The 19462-nt window shown below is 45.2% G+C and overlaps 1 protein-coding gene across 1 annotated transcript in view; it reads left to right on the top strand.

The window, feature by feature from the left end:
* The window catches only part of CACNA1E (calcium voltage-gated channel subunit alpha1 E), a 1399715-nt gene that overhangs the window by 907121 nt on the left and 473132 nt on the right, over window positions 1–19462 (top strand). The window contains exons 14-17 of the mRNA XM_085601759.1: window positions 489–620; window positions 5345–5417; window positions 8530–8647; window positions 9661–9728. Coding sequence (XP_085457885.1) covers window positions 489–620; window positions 5345–5417; window positions 8530–8647; window positions 9661–9728 — 391 coding nt within the window. The remainder of the gene's footprint in view (window positions 1–488; window positions 621–5344; window positions 5418–8529; window positions 8648–9660; window positions 9729–19462) is intronic.

The raw sequence follows: 19462 nt of genomic DNA, 5'->3' as shown, positions 1-19462 counted from the left end.
GGTTTCACCTACCCAGACATAGTAAGAAGAGGGCATGAGAAAAGAAGAAGATACTTGTGCAGAATCATAGTAATAAAAAATGTACAAGTGCCTTTAAAATCTATTTATATGACATTTTTTACCCAAACACTGACACAGAAATCCACTGTTGCTCAACATCACACATGCAGGCTCCACTCCTTCAACAAGAAATGCCTGTAGTTCGCTGACATCAATCAATGCAGGTACTGTCTCAACTCTATTCCCTCCCTTTGAACAGATCAGATTTCCTTTGCGCCCAGCACTGACCTGCCTTTCTCAGTTGGCGCCTCTCATCACTGGTTCATTCTATTCTTTATCATACAAAGAATTGCTGATAGACACTGCATATGTGCTTTATTTATTCTGTATTTGAATTTTTCTCATATCTACTGTTGTCTGTAGTTGATAAAAAAACAAACAAGCTATGGTCTAAAATCCCAACAGTAACCATTTTCTGACTCTTTTAGGTACTGGGCCTCCCTGAGGAATCTGGTGGTGTCCTTGATGAATTCAATGAAGTCCATCATCAGTCTGCTTTTTCTTCTTTTCCTCTTCATTGTAGTATTTGCCCTCCTGGGGATGCAGCTGTACGGGGGCAGGTAAGCAATGGAAAGCATGTACAGGAATCAGTCGGATTCTTCCCTACCATGCAAGGCATCATTGATAGCATTAGTTTTATCCTTTGACAGTACAGTTGATCAAATTTGATGCCTTACATCATGTGGGTCTCCACTTATCTCTAATCTGCTCCTGATTATAATCGCTAATCTGCTCCTGATTTTACTTTCCATTCTGGGGATAGTGGCTGTGCTTTTCCTACCAAAAATGCAGCACTATAAGTTCCAAAATGCATTACATGTGCTTCTAGTGCCTGGTGTGCCTTACTCCATTGCCAGGTAGGTTATGCTCCTAGATCTTGCAAAAGTGGCTGGACAGTGACAAATCACAAGTTCAGACCAAGATCCTACCTACAGCATTGAAGGTCATTGCTGAGCAGCCAGGTAGGTCGTGTGCAGTAGTTCGAGGACATGCAAATGGCCTCAGAGATGCACATTTGCCATGCCCCCAATAAATGGAAGGAATAAGTGCGGCCTGGACATTGTCACAGCTCAGCTTGCCTGACTACAGCCTTATGTCAGGGTGGGAGACAGCTAAAGATGTCCAGGTGTCCTAGAGCTGTCCTTTAAAACATTTCCATCTTTAGGTCGAGCATTCGAGACCTCTTGTATATACTTTAGTATATACTTATATGTGTATGTACTTTTTGGGCTCTAGAGATCACCCCTAGGACTTGTCTGCTTCCGCTTAGGGACTTTTCTTTCTGTTCAAATATATCAATTTAACTGTCTTAATAGAAAACGACCAGTAGAGGTCAGTAAAATACCAGAATTGCTTTCTGCTGAGGTACTTTACGTTTTTTAATTTTTCTGGCAACTGCCTCTATTTAACTTTCTTGACAGAAAACGACCCGCAGAGGTCAGTAAAATACCAGAATCACTTTAGCATTCTCTTGATTGCAGTCAATTGGAAATTGTCTTCCACGAGCACCTGTGGACAATATATTTTTCAAATCTTGTATTTTCAGTGATATGCCCACGAAGGCCCTGATTTTATATTAAAACTTTGGACTATACCATTTCCTGCTGAAAGGCAATATTTCTCTCCATGTGTTCCCATACCTGGTGTGGCACGCAGTTTGGTGCTTACTTTCCCTCCATGTTAAAGAACAGTAGATGTTTCAGCAAACAGGCTAATGTGCTGCATAGCTAAATGCATATAAGGTCCCAAAGGCGAGACCAATTGCATTGCAAATGCTTGTTGAAGGACTGTTGCAGCTCTCTCTCCTTGAAATGACCCAGAGGTTGGAGGAGGAGGGTTGGCAGGACATGTGTCCAGCAGGTAGCATATTTGCATCACTCCTCACTTATAAATACATATTAAAGCAAGTAAGTAGTGGCCCAATTTCCATATTACTGACTCATTCACATGTCAACGAGCATCTGCAATACAAAAATACTGTATAGGAGATAATATGTTGAAATGTACACTTATTGTAACGTTATCTATGAAGAAGACCCATTCAATGCAATTCTCGCTTCCATCAGTTTAGCTTCCATCAGTTTAAGAATAGGTTTCATATAGAGAGTCACCAGAATCAGGAATTCCCTGCAGCAGTGCATCGCCAGTGTAATAAAAAACACCCTCTGAAAGAGCCTGGATTGAAACGTTCTGTAAATCGCACCATGTTAGTCATATGTTTGTTTCAAGGAGCCTCATTTCAGGACAATCACTGTTGCTCATGCAGGTCTAGGGATAACACTCCATATTAAATAGAGTCCCAGATAAAAACATTCCCAGGGCCTCTCACAAGGTTATTAATCATGTTACGTTTTAAAAAGCAAGGCATATAAAATTCTGAATGGATAACAGGAATGTTTTTTACTGAGAGGTTCTGAGTGACATCAAATAGGCGAGAGCTAAACTTGAGTTTTCTATGATGTCACTCAGAACCCAGAGTTTAAAAACACCCCATAATTCACTTTTTACCCATCTATAATTTTATGCTATGTATGGCTCCCAAAATCATATGCCCCTGGTCTCAACTGCTATGCAGAAGCAGAGGCGTACTGGGGGAGCCATACATAATATGACCTCTCTTTCCTGAACCAAATGTGGAAAACATGCCACACTTAACCAACCCCGACCACCTTCCCTACTTTCCTTCCCTTTCCTGCAGCTGTGCTTTCTACTTTCAGTCAAAGCAGACAAGCAGCTATGAGCCTTGTCAGTCTGCCTTTGAAGGCCTTTATGGCATAGCAACAGAGAGTAACGAGTTTTGTGTTGCTACTTTATAGCAGTGAGTTACCAGATTTAGTATCTGGTGTAAACAATAGATGCACTCTATGAAATCCTGTTGGACCTGGCCTTCTCTGCAGGGTCACCCCCAAATGTTTTGTCTCTTTACCTCCACTTTTTTCTGAATTCGTTTTTGTTGGTCTTAGGACTCTGCACTTTACCACTGCTAACCAGTGCTAAATTGCTTGTGCTTACTCCCTAAAACATGGTTGAATTGGCTTATACCCAATAGGCATATATTTATTTACCAGTAAGTCCCTTTGGTAGTGGTATATTATATGCACAGGGCCTGTAAATAAATGCTAATAGGGGGTCTGCAGCACTTATTGTGCCACGCACTTAAGTAGCCCTTTAGAACATGTCTCATGCCTCCCATTGCTGCCTGAATGCAGTGTTAAACTGCCATGTCGAGCTGGTGACAAAACCCCCTTACCAAGCCTTAAACTCCCCTTTTATTGCATATTATCCAACCCTAATGTAGGCATTCTGTAGATTCTAAAGCAGGGTGCTGTGTAATTAAAAGGTTAGACATGTATTTTTAAGGTTTACATGTCCTGGTAGTGAAAAACTCCTAAATTAGTTTTTCAGTACTGTGACTCCACCCATAATATAACATTGGTGATTCCTTATTACATTTAATAAGCTGTAATTTCCAATTGGGAGCAGGTAGCTATATCATATTTGATGCTTATGAAATTGTAATGATAAACCCTCTTTAATGGTAAAGTCAGATTTTTCATTACAATTTTGAAAATGCCCTTTTAGAAAGTTGAAATGTTTCTTCCCTTAGCCCCTTTGTGCCTGTAGCCTTGGGTCACATGACTGGGTGCAACTGATAGACTTGTGAATTCCTCCCACAACAGTCACACATTAGAGGGATTAGGTGTGCCTCAATGGGACATCTGCTGGCAGGATGGAGGGCAGAGCTGAGCCCAGCCCCACTTGCAACTGAATAAGGTATTCTCTGCGTCCACACAAACAACCTAATGACCCCACATTGTCACTACAGCCAGGTTAGAGCCAGAGCAGGGGAGGGAGGGAATTCCAAAGCGCTTCAAAGCCACTGTCTAGAAGCTACTCCCACCTTCCAGAACAAGGGCACCAGGGTATAAAAAGAGGACCTCAGACACCAACTTTTCAGTTCACTTCTGAACCTGTTGATTTTATGCCAGGAAGAAGGACTGCTGTGCTGCTAGGAGTACTGCCACTCTGATGGAATGCTGCTCTGCCCTGCCGGGTTGCTACCATGTTGCTCTTCTGTTCTGATATTTCTGCTTGGGTACAAGGACTGGATCTTCATCTGTCCTAGGACCTCCAGTGTGACTCACAAGGGCTCGCTTGCTGGTCTCCTGCTCAGAATCACAGGGACACAAAGGCTTCCACCATTTTGAACCTGCACCCACCCTACATGAGTCCTGGCACTCTCACTGGTGCCCTCCAGTCCTGGACCCTTGGAAGTGGTGCTAAAGGTTCCCGAATAACCACAATCCAAAACTGAGGACTAAGGCTTATTTCGGCTCAAAAGTGCTCTGAGAACCAGGAGGAGACTGGGACCAGCCTTCTCGCCTATGCGCCTGAGGTTCATCACTGGCCGGATTGACTTTGCCGCTCCTCCCACTATGTTCTTTTCCACAGCAACAAATCCTTTTCAGCAGTCCTTCGCCAAAGGGGAATCCGACCTTGTGGAATTGTCTTCGGTTACAGCCTTCTGCCTCGTCCCACTGGAGATTTTCAACTTCCATTTCGACAACTAAGTCCAAACATAGAAATGGACACCGTGCTTCGACCCATGGCCATCCAGCATCCTCTTCAGACCCCTCCCGCAGCCTTGCCCCATTGAACTTTACTTTCTCAGACAATTTTTCTCAGAATTTCTTTTAAGTCCGAAGGTAAGCTCTGACTGGGCCCAATCCGCTTCTTAGATCTGAACTATGCTCCATCGCGGTCAGCCATATTTTTCAACATTGACCTGGTCTCGCATGACTAGATGTCCACTTTTGGCACTTCAATCTTTTAGGAGCTAGTTTTTATTAAAAACTTTAAAAATTCATAACTCTGGTTCTACTCATTGGATGTTTGTTGTTTTGGTGTCAAATAATGTGTCAAAGCGTACTCTATTTTTCTAAATCGGTGTGGAATTTTTCTTTTGTTGCGTTTTCACTGTATTACTGTTTGTGTGCTGTATAAATACTTTACACATTGCCTCTAAGTCAAGCATGACTGCGTTTTGTGCCAAGCTGCCCAGGGTTAAACACAGATTAGGTTAGTGGTTTTTTGTAGTTCACCCTGCAAGGGATTGTGGCTGTTGCTTGACCAGGGCTCCCACCCCAGTCAACCAACAACCCAGTTTCTTATAGCGCCATACATAATATTTGGAACATTTTAGCCTAAGTTGTGAAGTTTTGGACAATAACTCCTAAACCTAAAATGTCTTCCTTCTAATCTATTATCTTCTAATATGTTTCAGGTTTAACTTTAGAGATGGGACTCCCTCTGCCAACTTTGACACTTTTCCTGCAGCCATTATGACAGTGTTCCAGGTAAGGTATTTTTCCAGAACTTCACAAGACAAATAGAGGGACAGATTTTGTCACAGACAAGGGTGACTTACCTCCTTGTTGATGGGTATACCATCTGCTCAGAGATAAACTTCTTTCCAATTACACAAAAATGTAATTCCTAATCATGATGTTAATGCCGTCCTGCTGATAAATGGGTGACAGTATTAGAAAGAATCAAACGAGGAGCAATTTTCTCAAGTTCATTGTTGGTGCATGGTGGGTCAATACCATGTGGCAGCATCGGTATATGAAGGTTTTATTCTAAGTCTAAAAGCACTTTTGTGTGCTTGTTAAGTGGAGCTTCGTTAGTCTAGACAGAAAAATTCCTATTGCAAAACAGGGTTACTGCCCTTCAGTAATGAGGCAAAATACTTCCCCATCACCTTCCCTTCCTTTATGCACAAAGCACATCCTTGAAATCCGAAACAATCTGCTTATCCCAAGAGGGTGCATTTTTCATTCTCAGGCCCTTAAAGTGACAGGCCTGATGTGGCGTTGTAGTTGTTGCCTTGAAAATTATAGTTATATATGAAGACTTCCGAAGGTGAAGTCATTTGAATGTGTTCCCTGCATCAGTCCATTATCAAGAGACTCGAAATGGATCTTCACCATAGGAAGTGTTTAAAGCACTTGCAGTATTTTCTGTGTGATTAGAGAAGGCTTGTTCTGCACCTCCGTTTTAAATGCTACCATACAGGGCCGGCTGGCCATATATTCCATCAGGCATTTTTTCAGGGGTTGGAGTTGTTGGAGATTGGATTTTGAAGGTTGATTGTTGCTGCCTCTGTCTCCAGCTCTCCTGGGTTTTATGGCAGTAAGCACTCGAGGCAAATAGAATGATACATATAAATATATACCCTGTATCGTACATATACATATATATATATATACAGTGTAATATTACCTGTTCCAGTAAGTGCGCTCTCAGGAATCAAAAGAACCAGAAATGGTTTCAGGAAAACTGCTGTTTATTAAACACAACGCGTTTCACCGTCTGGCTTGATCACGTTTTAATATTACAATATTTGAATAGCCGGTTTTTCTCCGCCGGCATGTACGCCACTCTCCCAGGGTCCATTCGAGTACGGAAGGAGTTGTTTGCTGATACGATATATATATACATATACATATATATATATACGTATATATGTATATATATGTATATATGTGTATGTATATATATATAAAGAAAACCCTGCTCCACAAGGAAGAGAGCACGCACACGAAAAATGCTGAATTCCAATGCATTTTTTATTCCATAGGGCCTCCTCCGACCCGACAACACAGAGAGACGCGTTTCGGCTGTCCCAGCTTCCTTCCTCAATATATATACATATATACGGCATGGAGAGTTGAACTGAAGATTTACTCCTGGAATTACCGTGATCTGATTGATTGAGAATAAAAAGCTCCTTCCCTTCCCAGAATCCAAAATAAACAAGGGGACATTTTTAGTGAAAAGATTGCTGTTTCAAAAAGCAAATTTTCTCCAGTCCTGGCAGTGTGGATATAGGGTGGGAATGGGGGAAAGCACATTTTCATCAGTTCTTCAGTACCGACCGTGCTCCTCATGGGAACAGTCTGCCCCAAACTGCCAGGGCAGTTCCCCTCAACAAGGGATCACAAACAACCATAGACCGGTTTCGACATACTTATCTATCTACATTAATGAGGTATAGCTTTAGTCCTATGGCACGGTGAACACAGGATCCACGTCTGGGCATACCCATCGCACTTACAGCATAAGCTGCAACAACAAAGTGATGGGTGGAATGCTTGAATTATTCTTAGCCACTTGGAATAGTTTTAGCCACATTCCAGTCCATCGTTTTTCAACCACAATCCCACTTTTGACAAAGGACCACCTTATGCAAATTAGTGCCAAAAATGCTCCTCACTGGAACAGTTGACTTGAACCATCAGGTTAGGCCCACCGAAAAGTGACAACAAGCAACCTTAGACCCGTTTCAACGTACTTTGGGCTCATCAGTGAAGTATAGCTTGAGGTCTATGTCAGAGTGAGTGTGGACCCGCCTATGGGCAAATCCGTCGCAATTAGGGTGAAAACTGCAACAGCAATAAGGTGATGGATGGAATGCTTAAATTAATCTCAGCCACTGTCTTGAGTGGCATGACAGATGAAAAACAATGGATTGGAATGTGGCTCGAGCGATTGCCAGTGGCTGAACCGAATGCAAGCATTCCATATATCACCTTGTTGATGTTGCAGTTTACACTCTAAGTGCGATGGGTAATTAACTATGTGGATCCGCTGCTCTTTGTTCCAAAAGGACTCAAGCTATACCTCACTGATGAGGCCAAAGAAGGTGGAAATGGGTCTGGGATTGCTTGTGGTCCTTTCTGGAGCCTTTGTCTACATTGGCGTGGTGGGCAAAAAATGATGGACTGGAATGCAGTTTCAGTTATTGCTAGTGGATGAGATTAATTCAAGCATTTGATCCATCACCTTGTTGCTGTTGCCGTTGTTTCCCAAAGTCTTGGCTGTGCGTGCAGGGAGGTTCCCTTAGTCCATTTATGGTACTGCCAAGGATTTTCTTTTTTCTAGCGCTGTCAATTACATAGTAACCACTGATTCTTCCAGTCATTGCTTAATTTGACCGGGTGGTTACAGGTGGGGGCCCAACCAGCAGTGATTTTGGGGGACCAGCACTTATTTATCCTTAACCAACATTGGCATTTAGCAAGAGACAAAAAACACAAAAAGAGGAAAGAAGTAGGAAGTGAAAGATGGAAAAGCATTTACAAAGGGAGGAAGCTGGGTTGAAAAAGAACCTGCGAAAGTGAGATAAATGGACAAGGATTGTCTGGTGATGAATAAAAGAGGCATGCGGTGGAATCAAGTCCAAGCAGCCTTGATATCCCACAACCTGGCATTCAATAGCCCTGGCAGAGGGCTTCAAATGTTTGGGACATGGAACTTATTCTGTTACAAACAAGAACTGATTCCAACCTCAGTAATAGGGAGGGTCTAACACATTTTCTAAGGCATTTGCTGAAGAGAGATAGGAGTTGTGCAACCATTGTATTATTCTTGGGCAAGGTTTGATATTTTAATTATTTCTTTTCACAGATTCTGACCGGGGAGGATTGGAATGAGGTGATGTACAATGGGATTCGCTCACAGGGTGGGGTCCGGTCCGGCATGTGGTCTTCCATCTACTTTATTGTACTCACCTTGTTTGGAAACTGTATCCTTTTTTTCAAAAATAACTTCTTCAGAGTCTGTCGTCTGTGATTTACTGGTAATCCTGCATTCATGTGACACAGGGTGGGACTGGGCTGCAAAACTCATATTTATCGTGGGCTGAGAGTCCCTTACACAGGAGGGAGTTTCAAGTGGGGAGCTTTTGTAAGGTCCAGATCGAGAGAAGGAATGTGCATGGGGGTGGGCTGTGAGTCCCACAGTGGTGAACAGGCTAGGTATGCATTCCTGGGTGTAGGGCAACGAGTACCTCGTTGAAGAGTGAGAACCTGGCTTGCAGGCAAGAGGCAGCGAGTCACAAAAGGCAGTTTGTGCCCGTGGGCTGCACTCTATGGCAGGGGTTTAGACTCATTAAATGGGAGGGACTGGGAGTCCTAACTGGGGAAGGCTGCACGTCCCTTCCTGGAGCACTGCGTGCCTTGCTGAGGATGAGTGTACACCACTCGCAGGCATGTGGTGGTTAGCCTCAAAAGCTTCGCACTAGGGCACAGGGGCAGTGTGCTGCTAACTGGGAGGGGGTGTGAGTTCCACAATGATAGAGGGAATGCCACTTCTACCCTGGGGAGGCTGTTACTGCCTTCTTGTGAAGTAGGTGGGGGTTAGCTTTGAGGAATCCCTGGGAGTCACAAGGAAGGCGCTTGAAGTTCTACTTGCAGGGCGAGCTGGGGCTCCCTTCCTGATTATGGTGCTGTAAGTTCAGCACTTCGTGTGGCTGAATTTAACACTTGTTAATGGAATCTTGGTGCCATCCTGACCCTTACTGGGTGGGATAAATGAGGAAAGTGCTGGGACCCTTAAGAGTCAGTGTTATTAATGCATTACTGTACTTTTAGGAAGAGCCTTCTAGGATAGGAGCGCCTTTCACCCGCTAGCATTCTGTGCTGTCACCATGCCTTTTTGCACTACTTAGGTCTGTTGACATTTTAGATCAAGGTTCTCTGTTTAGATTTAGTGTGATTTCTCTTTCTGGTTACTACTGTTCATCCTAAACTTCGCCAGACACCCTGCTGAACGTCTTCCTCGCCATCGCCGTGGATAACCTTGCCAATGCACAGGAGTTAACTAAGGTAGACGCTGAGGGAGCGGCCTGTGTGCCTCTCTGATTCATACAGGCTCATTCTCAAATCGCTCACTGTGTATGCAAGTCCGCTTAATGTTTGGCATTGTCTTCACAATGTGTTTTCTAATTCTACACAGGAGATTACAATATCTACCGGATGTCCTATAAATCACGCTTAGTATAGTTCTCAAATGTTGCAGACTAATGTGTTCTCTTAGATAAAAACTCATGTGAGTGTACCGGTGACTGTTGCAAACGATATATATATATATTTTAATTCAGCTGCTATAGTACATCGCCTTGATGAAAATCAAAATATCTATGTAAATGTCACCTTAGATGTCAGTGTCGCTCTTCCCTGACGCCAGCGCATTGCAGCACTTCATGTTGAAAAAACCCTCTTTTTATTCCTCTATCAGAACTCAGAGGTCAGTCATCTGACGATGGAATGGAAATATCAGCTTTAAGAATTGTGGACATTGCATTTGAAGCGAAAAGTTTGTGGATGGTTAAGTTGGCTTTCTGGAGTAAAACAAAATAACTTTCATGACAAATTTAAATTAAATACAGACAAGTTGTGATAGAGGAAGACGGGAATATAGGGTAGTATTGCAAAGTTTCATCCTAATGAAACCAAAACTGTCAATTGGACGAGGTTATTGCGTATTAATCTTTCTTGCCAAATGTAAAGATGAGTTTTCTTCCAATCACAATTTCAGACATGCCTAAATGGGAAAGGCTTCACCTTACTTTAGTTGGGAGAATAGCAGTTTGCAAAATACTGAAAGTAACTTTTTTTAAGCATTCCCCCCTGCGAAAATTGAAAGCTGTCTTGAAACAATTTTAAATAATATATGGCATAGCTCAACCACAAGGAACAGCACTGCTGGCCAAATTCATATTTCTTTCTCATTTGCAAGAGTAAATGATGAAAGGAATCTTTTATCAGCGGCACATATATTCACACATTTTAAAACGCCTGTTGTACCCAATACTTAAAATGTAAGCTCACCCTTCAGTTTCTTCAGTTCATGTTCCGCTCCATTTCTATGGAATCTCTGAATAAAAGGATCTAAGGTTTACTTTATTTGTTCAACATAATGTTTCTGAGGCATATTTTACTTTACTAGGTAAGATCCCCAGTTTCCTTTCTGATTAGCGAGGTGACAACATAACCTTTTCCTTCTGTTTTTTTTAGGTCTAGTGTTAGCCAATACTATTTGATTTGATCGCATTCTTTCACAAGGAGCACATCCAAACACAAAGTAGTTCCCTTGAGTGCCAGGAACTACTATTGAGGGGTGCCTTTTTTTAAATGTTCTTTGTTTCTTACATTAACGATGGCTGGTAACTTCCCCCACAATAAAGTTTGGCAACACCCATGACAGAATAAAACAAGCATTGAGAAAGACAAGAAGCTGGCAGCGAACTCCAGGTCTATTGGCTCGCCCATGGTTGTTTTTCTTAGTCTCAGCAAGTCGGCCAGCAGACAGCCAATTCGGCCATAGTGTAGATCAGTGGTATGGAAACCTCATGGCAGAGAGAGGCCAGGGCATTGAGGGATGTTGTGACATGAAGTGTGCATTTACCATTAACAAATCACTTGACTTTGAGAAAGCCATGACATTGGGTGACACATGGAAACTGGACAGCTGTTCCATGAAGTCCGCAACATACATGGTGTTACAGAAAGACAAGTAGATTTGGTTGAAGTAATGAGTGCTCCACACGTCGTAGACTTCCCAGCAGGTGTTTCAATTTTCAGTCACTTTTGTTTTTATTTTTGTTTTTGCTCATTTTTTCGAGCTCATTTCCTCCTAGCCCATTGGGCTTCAAGTCCTTTTCGAGCTTCAGGCTCCGGATATTGAGTACAGAACCTCGCTCACAGTAGCTCTGATATCCAAACAGGAAGTAGCCTTGTGTGACTTGTACACCTTTATGCACCTATACAGCCACACACGAAAGGTAGGCTAAGCTTTCCATGCACTCCCATAAGGAATCATCCAAATCTAAATCTCTGGTTCTTATGCAACTCCTTACCATGAAAGGCTCCATCACAAGAAACCCAAATGCTCATCCTCATCCTCCCACCTAAGTAATGGGCAAAAAAGGGAGTGAGAAGGCCATTTATACACCTACTCTTTAGACTCAATTCCCATTTTTGAAACATTGAAACCACAGATGAGTTTTCTATCCTGTAGGGCTGCATTAGATAAAATAAAAGCAGTTTAAGGAGCAGTTCTTATGATTTTCAGTTGCCTGCCGGATACCTCTGATATACCATCCACAGCTGCTGCTGCGCCAGCATCACTTTAAGCAGCATCTGACATCATGTTGGGATTAGCGGCTTCACCCCTACCTATTATTGTTGGACATGCAAAACATAATCACCCTGAGGGGTATTTTCTGATCCCTGAAAAGTCTTGTCAGGTAAACACTGTTTTTATGCTTGCACCGTTAAGAACGCTATTGGGGTTTTGGAGCTTGTTCTTAACACTGTGGAACAAATTTCTTTATGGAGATTTTCACCAACCAACTGAATGAAACCTACTTTGGTAACAGTGCTTTATAGCATTTCAAAGAGAGTACAGCCATGGCCTGAGCCCATGTGTAGTGTCACCCACTATAACATTCAACCTTATAATATAGAAGGTTCAGGGGTTGTAGTGGGCAATATAAATACATCTTCAAACCACCTCAAACATTACGAAATTTTCTTGGCAGCACCTTTCATCCTCCACCTCTCCCAACCCACCCTTCCATAAACCGGGGTAGATACGTTATATTATGCTTAAATGGAAGTAGATTACCTCAGATCAGTGAATCTTTCAAATAATTTGCTTGAACTGTTCTCTTCTGTTTCTCAGAAGACACCCAACAGAAGGAATTAGGAAAGAAGGAAAGAGAAAAGGAAACAAGGCAAATAAGAAAGAAAGAAGGAAAAAGGGCAAAAAGGAAAGAAAAAGACAGAGAGAAAGCAAAAAGAAGAATGGGAAAAAAGAAGGAAAGAAAGAAACCAAAAAAGAAAGATGGAAAAAAAGGAAGGAAGCAAGAAAAGGGAGGAAGGCAATAAAGATTGAAAGAGCGCAGAAAAAAGAAAAGAAGGGAAAAAAATAAAGAACAAAGGAAAAAAGAAAGAGGGAAGGAAGGAAAGAAAGAAAGAAGGAAGGAAGGAAGGAAGCAAGGAAATAGGTTGGCAAAAAAGAAGGAGATCAGGGAAGAAAAGGGAAAGAAGACAGAAGAAAGAAGAACAGAAGAAAGAAAAGAAGGCAAATAAGAAAGTAAATAGGAAAAAATGCAAAGCAGAAGGAAAAACGAAAGAAGGCCAAAAAAAGAAGGAAAAAAAAATAAAGGAAGGTAAAAAGAAACAGATAGGTAAAAGAACAGAAGGAAAGAAAGCAGGGCAGAAAAAAAGGAAACAAGGTAAAAAAGAAAGAAAGAAGGAAGGAAGGAAGGGAAAAAATAAAGAAGGAACGAAGAAAACAAAGAAGTCAAGAAAGATGGCAAAAAGGCAAAACTTAAAGAAGGGATAAAAGACAAAAAAAGAATAAAATAAAAGGAAGAAAGCAAGAAAGAAAGAAGGCAGAAAATAAAGAAGAAAAGAAGGACAGTGAGAAGGCAAGAAAAGAAGAAAGGAAAGAAGGCAAAAAAAGAAAAAGGAAAGAAAAACGGAAAGAAAGGAAAGAAAAATGGAGGAATGCGAACAAGAAAAAAAGGAATGAAGGAAAGAAAGAAGGAATGGAGGTAATAAAGAAAGAAAGGTGAAAGAATGAAAGGAAAGAAAGTTGAAAGAAAGAAAGGTGAAAGAATGAAAGAAAGAAGAAAGAAAGAAGGATAGAAAGAAAGAAAGAAGGAAATGATAAGGAAAGAATGCAAAACAGTAAGAAGAAAAGAAAGATTGATTGAAATATGTCCAAAAAAATGGAAAGAAAGAAGGGAAATAAGAAAAGAAGGCAAAAAGAAAGAAGAAAATAAAAAAGGAAAGAAAGAAGCAAAAAAGAAAAAAGAAAGGAAAGAGAGTTCACAGTATACAATATTGGCTACGAAAACCCAAATTACATCCTGTTTATGCTTAAATAAAAAGGTTACAAGTGTGCTGTAACATAATAAAGTCTGGTATTCTTCGTGGGCAAAGTTTATAAAAGAACCGTTGGTGAAACCGAATCCAGAAACACAATATGGTATGCTTTGAATGAAACAGCTGTTGTCACATGAACAAAGGCTACTCCAAAAGGAATTTCCAACAGCATTGGCAGGAGACAGGAACGGATAAAGCTGGAATGTGCCCTGTGCTCACTTCAAAGCATCTTGCTATTGCACCAGGCTCTAAACAAAAAGATAACACTAAATTAATCATTAGAAAGTAAAAACAAAACGACTGGCACTGAAGAGAACTACTTTGTGTGTTGATGTTCACCTCGTGAAAGAGCAAAATGCATTCACTCAAAATGAAGTTAACCAGTGGCTTCAATAAGTTGAACTATTGCCCCACACTGTACGGTGTAGTGGGCAGAAGCAAAATGTGAATGTCGAAACAACAGACTAAGCGATGAAGAGGGGTGGCTGAAAGCCCCTTTAAATGAGCATATTGTGCAAATTATTTTAGTACAATCAAAAGATCTTGGCTAATGACGGACCAAAAAACTACTAGCAAAGGCCACACTGGGAGAACAATTTTGAAACTACAGCAATGTGTTCTCAAGAAGAGAGCCTGCCGCCCAGACCCAACGCCACAGGAGGGCATTGCCCACCACAGGCCCAAAAGGACAACCATCCCCTGCATCCTGACCCACATCCCCCACCTGCTGATGGTACCAGCCCAGCGGACAACCAACATCCCTCCACAGACAAAGCTGCCGGCTGCGCAGCACATGCCGGCCTCTGGTACCATCCAACCCACAACTGCCAGAGTCGGAGGAGTCACACAGCCAGCCACATCCAAGGTCATCACACCTGTCCTGGATGCCAACATCAGCCTGGTACCCCAGCACCCCCACGTCACCCACACTGCGCAGGAGCAGCTGGAGACAAAGCAAGGCCCCTACGCCATAGCAGAATTCCCTCATGTGTCAGGGCAATCAACTGCACACATGCCCCCCTCGTGCCCCCTGCCCACAACTACCACAACAGAAAGCACATGCATACCATGAATATGCAGGCAATAGTGGACCGCCCGGGACGCCTCAACAATGTCGTGGCCAACTCCCCAGGCAGAGTGCATGAAATTCACATCTCCTGACAGTCCATCATCACCCAGCGCTCCCAGGATGGCACACATGGAAATGCAGTGCCCGTTGGTAAGTCCAAAATAAACACACCACACACCTCCAGCCCACAGTCATGCAACTCATGACACTGCCAATGGGCACGCAGCACAACTACATTCAACATGACACACAATATGCCAAACGACCAGACACAACAACACAACTCCATTGGGAATCCGGCCTTGCCATGCCCACAACACAGCCATGGCATGGCACCACAGACACACAATAGCAGGATGTGAGGAGATGCATGGAGCAGGCATGTGCGAAAGCGGCAAATGACTAAGGAATGTGAACCTACACAATGCCAGGTGTGGCGTGGAGGTGCCGGACAGACCATAGAGTACAAACCACAGAAATGGCCATGTGGAGATCAACTGCTGGTGCATGGAGTGTAGGGGTCAGTGGACGGTACCATGTCCCCACAGGATGTGGGGCAGAAGGCGGAAATGTCACACGTTACGTCTGCCCCTGCATGCGTGTGCGCAGTGGGTTGGACCTGCGTACACCTGCATAGGGGTGTGAACAAAAAGCCCGTCGCACTGGTCGTGGTTCTCATTCAGAATGGACAACGCATCTGCCAGGGTGCCGCCTCTCAGCCCGCCATGAGTCCTGCGACGAGCACGGCGGGGCCTGCGTCCCTGTGCACCTGCTGCACCCTGGGCCGCTGGTCCCCAGACCCGTCATGCCTGCCACAGCGCATCAACGAGGTTCCGCTCACCTGCCTACACCGACGTGTGTCAAAGAGGGCCCACCACGTGCCAGTGCAAGCTCCAAGCAGCAGTCCCGTACCAGTGAACGCACGGAGAGGAGTAAGAGGAAGATGCGGCTCAGTACGGATGAAAGCTGGATTCGAGTCACTGAGGCGATCGCACATTATCAACAACTGACCTGGTGCCATCAACCCTGTTCATCGCAAGTCCGCGTGCCGTGGTGCCACTGAACATGAACTACGCATGCCGGTGGGGCCATCCAACCTCAGCCGGCGAAACTCAATGAATGGCCCGTGCTGACCGCTGGCTCAGGCCTACCCTGCGGTCCAGTAGGTCAAACATGTGGAACTGTGTCTTGGGTAAGATGTGGAGGAGTCCACAACATTGGACACGTCTCATCGCATGCGGCATCCCCTAACAGCACTGGTGCCACTAACTCTGTGCGCAATGAGCCATGGGCACCATCTGGTTGGAGCTTGGTGGCGTCTGAGTCCATGGCCTGGTGGTCTTCTGAATCTTCATCTAGCTAGACCGGGCTTGGTGTCCGACATGTGTCTGTTCCATTCATCTCCAGCAGTGTGACTGTTTCAGCGTGGTCCTGCCCTCTGCATCATGCCTGGGGGGTACACCTTCCGCTGTCCACCGAGACACTGTAAGACAAGCTCCTTTGTCATCTACGGAAACCTGCTCTGCACTCGTGACCCTGCCCCAGTGCCCCACAAGTCAGCGGCCCGTGGCGGTAGGCCCGTGTAGTTCGCTGTGCATCCATGGCCAGTAACTCTGTGCAGCACATGTCATGGGGCCTTTATGGTTGAATGGGTGTGTCCTTTACGATGTACACTGTTGTTGATTTCTGACTGCACCAGGCTGCCCTTGACAGCTAGTGTGCACACACCCCACACACATCCAATAAAGGTGTCACTCGGTATATGTGCCTTCTTATAAATGTGGCCGTGCGCATATCCCCTTAGCCATTTAGACCATCTGAGCAAGTTTGTCTGTGTGGTCATTGTGTCAGCATGGTGATCACGAGCCTGCGACATCACATTGGGCTGTCTTCAGCGGCCGTTACCATGTCACCTCAGTGTTGGCAGTGACCCTGGACATGTAGCTTCACACGCACCCCCCTGCCTGCACAAGCGGCATGTGCTGCTCCTGCGTACGTTAGGTCAGCGCAGGGGTGTGCTTATTCGGCAGGGGGAGCAGGGTGTAGCTCGGACCTGGCCTTGGACAGGAAGTGCGGTAAGTGTGTCTCTGTGTTGGGGTGTTGTCGCCGCCAGGGCCACAGTAGTCAATGTTGCAATGTGGCATGCACCAGGAGGGCGGGTCTGCATGTACGGGGACATGTAGGAGCGCAAGACCGCTCGGGGGCTTGGCACATGCATGCCAAGTGTTATGTGTGTCGGTCCTGCAGATGCATGAGTCAGTTGCCTGGCCTCATTCGCAGCGTGATCACAGCCACCTGTGTCCGCCCTGTCCGGATCATTGGCCTACAGCCACAGAGCCGCACACCTTTAAAGGCCAGCGTCACGGGGTTGTTGGCATGCCACTGGACATGCGTGGACAGGCATTACAATGGTGTGCCGTAGGTTTGCACGTGATGCAACCGCGCAGCGCACACAAGTGTGGGGGCTCGTGGGAGGGAGGAGCAGCTGTGTGGCAATGTAACACACAGTGAGGCGGCTCATGTGCCCTGTGCTGGGCATATCATCCATGATTCCCAGGGTCGCAGACATCCCACCACACCCACGACAGGCCTCTATACATCTCCTGTATGCATGCAGATGGTGAAGTTACTGTAGGGATGAAAGGTCCTTTGTCTGCACTATCAGGCGGTAGCACATCTGCAGCTCCGAGCAGGAACTTGCATGTGGCCAGCACCCCCTGACAAATATGATAGCATTTGCTTGCGACTCCCACACTACGCACTGCCCGACTTGAGACCAACGTGTACACATCCCACATGAAAACGTCCTTGGTCATAGTTAGCGTGTGTGAAATGGCCTTCACACGTACTCCCACTCCACCCCAGGCCTGCACCCGTTGCACACAGACACTGCTCATTGCACCGAGCTGTGCCATTTCATCCACAGGACTGGCACTGGGCAAGCCTGTGCTGCTTCAAGCAGAGCCACTGATGCAATGGCCGACCATCCCGGACACATGCTTGACTCCAGTCACGTGGACCTGTACCGTGCACGTCTGCGGCATGTACTGGGGGCACTGCCATTGGCAGTGCTGCGGAGAAGTTACCGGCTGAGCTTCCGCCTTGCGGACGTCACCTGCGTTCAGCCTGTGTTGCATTGTCGCTCGTGCACATTTGAGTGGTCCATGGATGTCTGCCTCTCCAACGTAACGGTAGCTGACCTGGATTACGAGGTGTGTGTGCATCCCCTGTTGGCCCACGACCAGGAGTGTCACCGTGATGCCCGTGTATGGCATGCATTGATGTTTGGCATGCAGGCTGGAAACTGGACCTGGGAGATTGCACAAGTTGTTGTGTGCAGTGAGCACATTGAGCCACTACCCGATTGGGCTTTGGTGCACATTGGGTTCAGTTGTTGGAGTCAGCACATCTGTCCGGGTCAGCTGATGGATTACGTCGACAACATTTCAGATGTGGTGGACAACGATCACTCATTGGAGATGTTGGCCTACGCAGCTGCACTCGCGTTCATGGACCAGTGACAAGGTACCTGCAGCCACAACTGGATGTGACCCATTGCACGTGTCCCGATGCCTGGTTGCATGTTGGGATCTGGTCACATGTCCCAAGACGACAGTGGCCATGGCTGCATTGTCCTGAACTCATGATCCAGGCGCAGGCAAACAACATGGGTTGGCACTGACTGGTGTTGGTGATGGAGTCCCCCGATGTGGACATGGGCGCTTTCCTACATTCCTCATTCAGACATGTTGCTGCATTGGTCTGCATTTCGTGGCAGTTCTCTTGGCCGTACTGTCACGCACTTGTTGATAAAGTTTCAGCACTTTCACTTGTCTCTAACTGTGTTGTGTCTTGATTTGTATGCCAATGTGTGTGTCACGGACTCTCTGGCTCCCTGCCATACGTGCATTTCTACACCCATCAGGACTGTGGGTTTGTACTTGTACATTATCATGTCCCTGTTTCGTGCTTAGCCAGATGCGTATGGCTGTTTACCAGCCACATGCTGGTGCACTTGTGTCCTGTGTTCGGTTGTGCAGATGTGGATGTTTGTACCACATTTTGTTTGATGTTGGGGTGCTCTGCTTCCTATGTGTGTGTGCTGCATTGTGTGTGAGATATCCCTTCAGCTCTGATTTGGCTCACCCTTTCAGGCAGCGTGGTTTTCACTTCTGTGCTTGTTCAGTGGTGTGATGTTGCCGGGTTGTGTGACTTGTGTTCCTGGTTGGTGGTGTTACTCTTGGGCAAGGTGTGTTTGCAGTTGTGCTGTGCTAAATGGTGCATGTGTGCCATTGTGCCCATCTCCCCCTGTCCCCCCAGTCCCTGCTGGTTCCTCTCCCTGTTGCTGTTGTGTCTGCTGTTTTGGGCAGTTTCTGGCCCCCTAGTCCTGCCACCATCTCTAGACTGATGCGGTGGACACCATTTCCTCCATGTCATCCAGCTCCTGGTGTGGCACTGGACTCCCACCTCCGGTGTGCATTGCTGCCTTCTTGTTGTTGGTGTGTTTCTGCTTGTTTGTGCCTTTCGCATCATTCCGGATGTTCTGGTTTTCTTCCATTATCCTCCTCCGCTCTCAGGCTGCATTCACCTTGTC

This window comes from Triturus cristatus, chromosome 4_2, assembly GCF_964204655.1.
Source record: "Triturus cristatus chromosome 4_2, aTriCri1.1, whole genome shotgun sequence".
Taxonomy (NCBI): Eukaryota; Metazoa; Chordata; class Amphibia; order Caudata; family Salamandridae; genus Triturus; species Triturus cristatus.
Note: the sequence above shows the minus strand (reverse complement) of the source record. Positions and strands in the feature narration are given on the sequence as shown.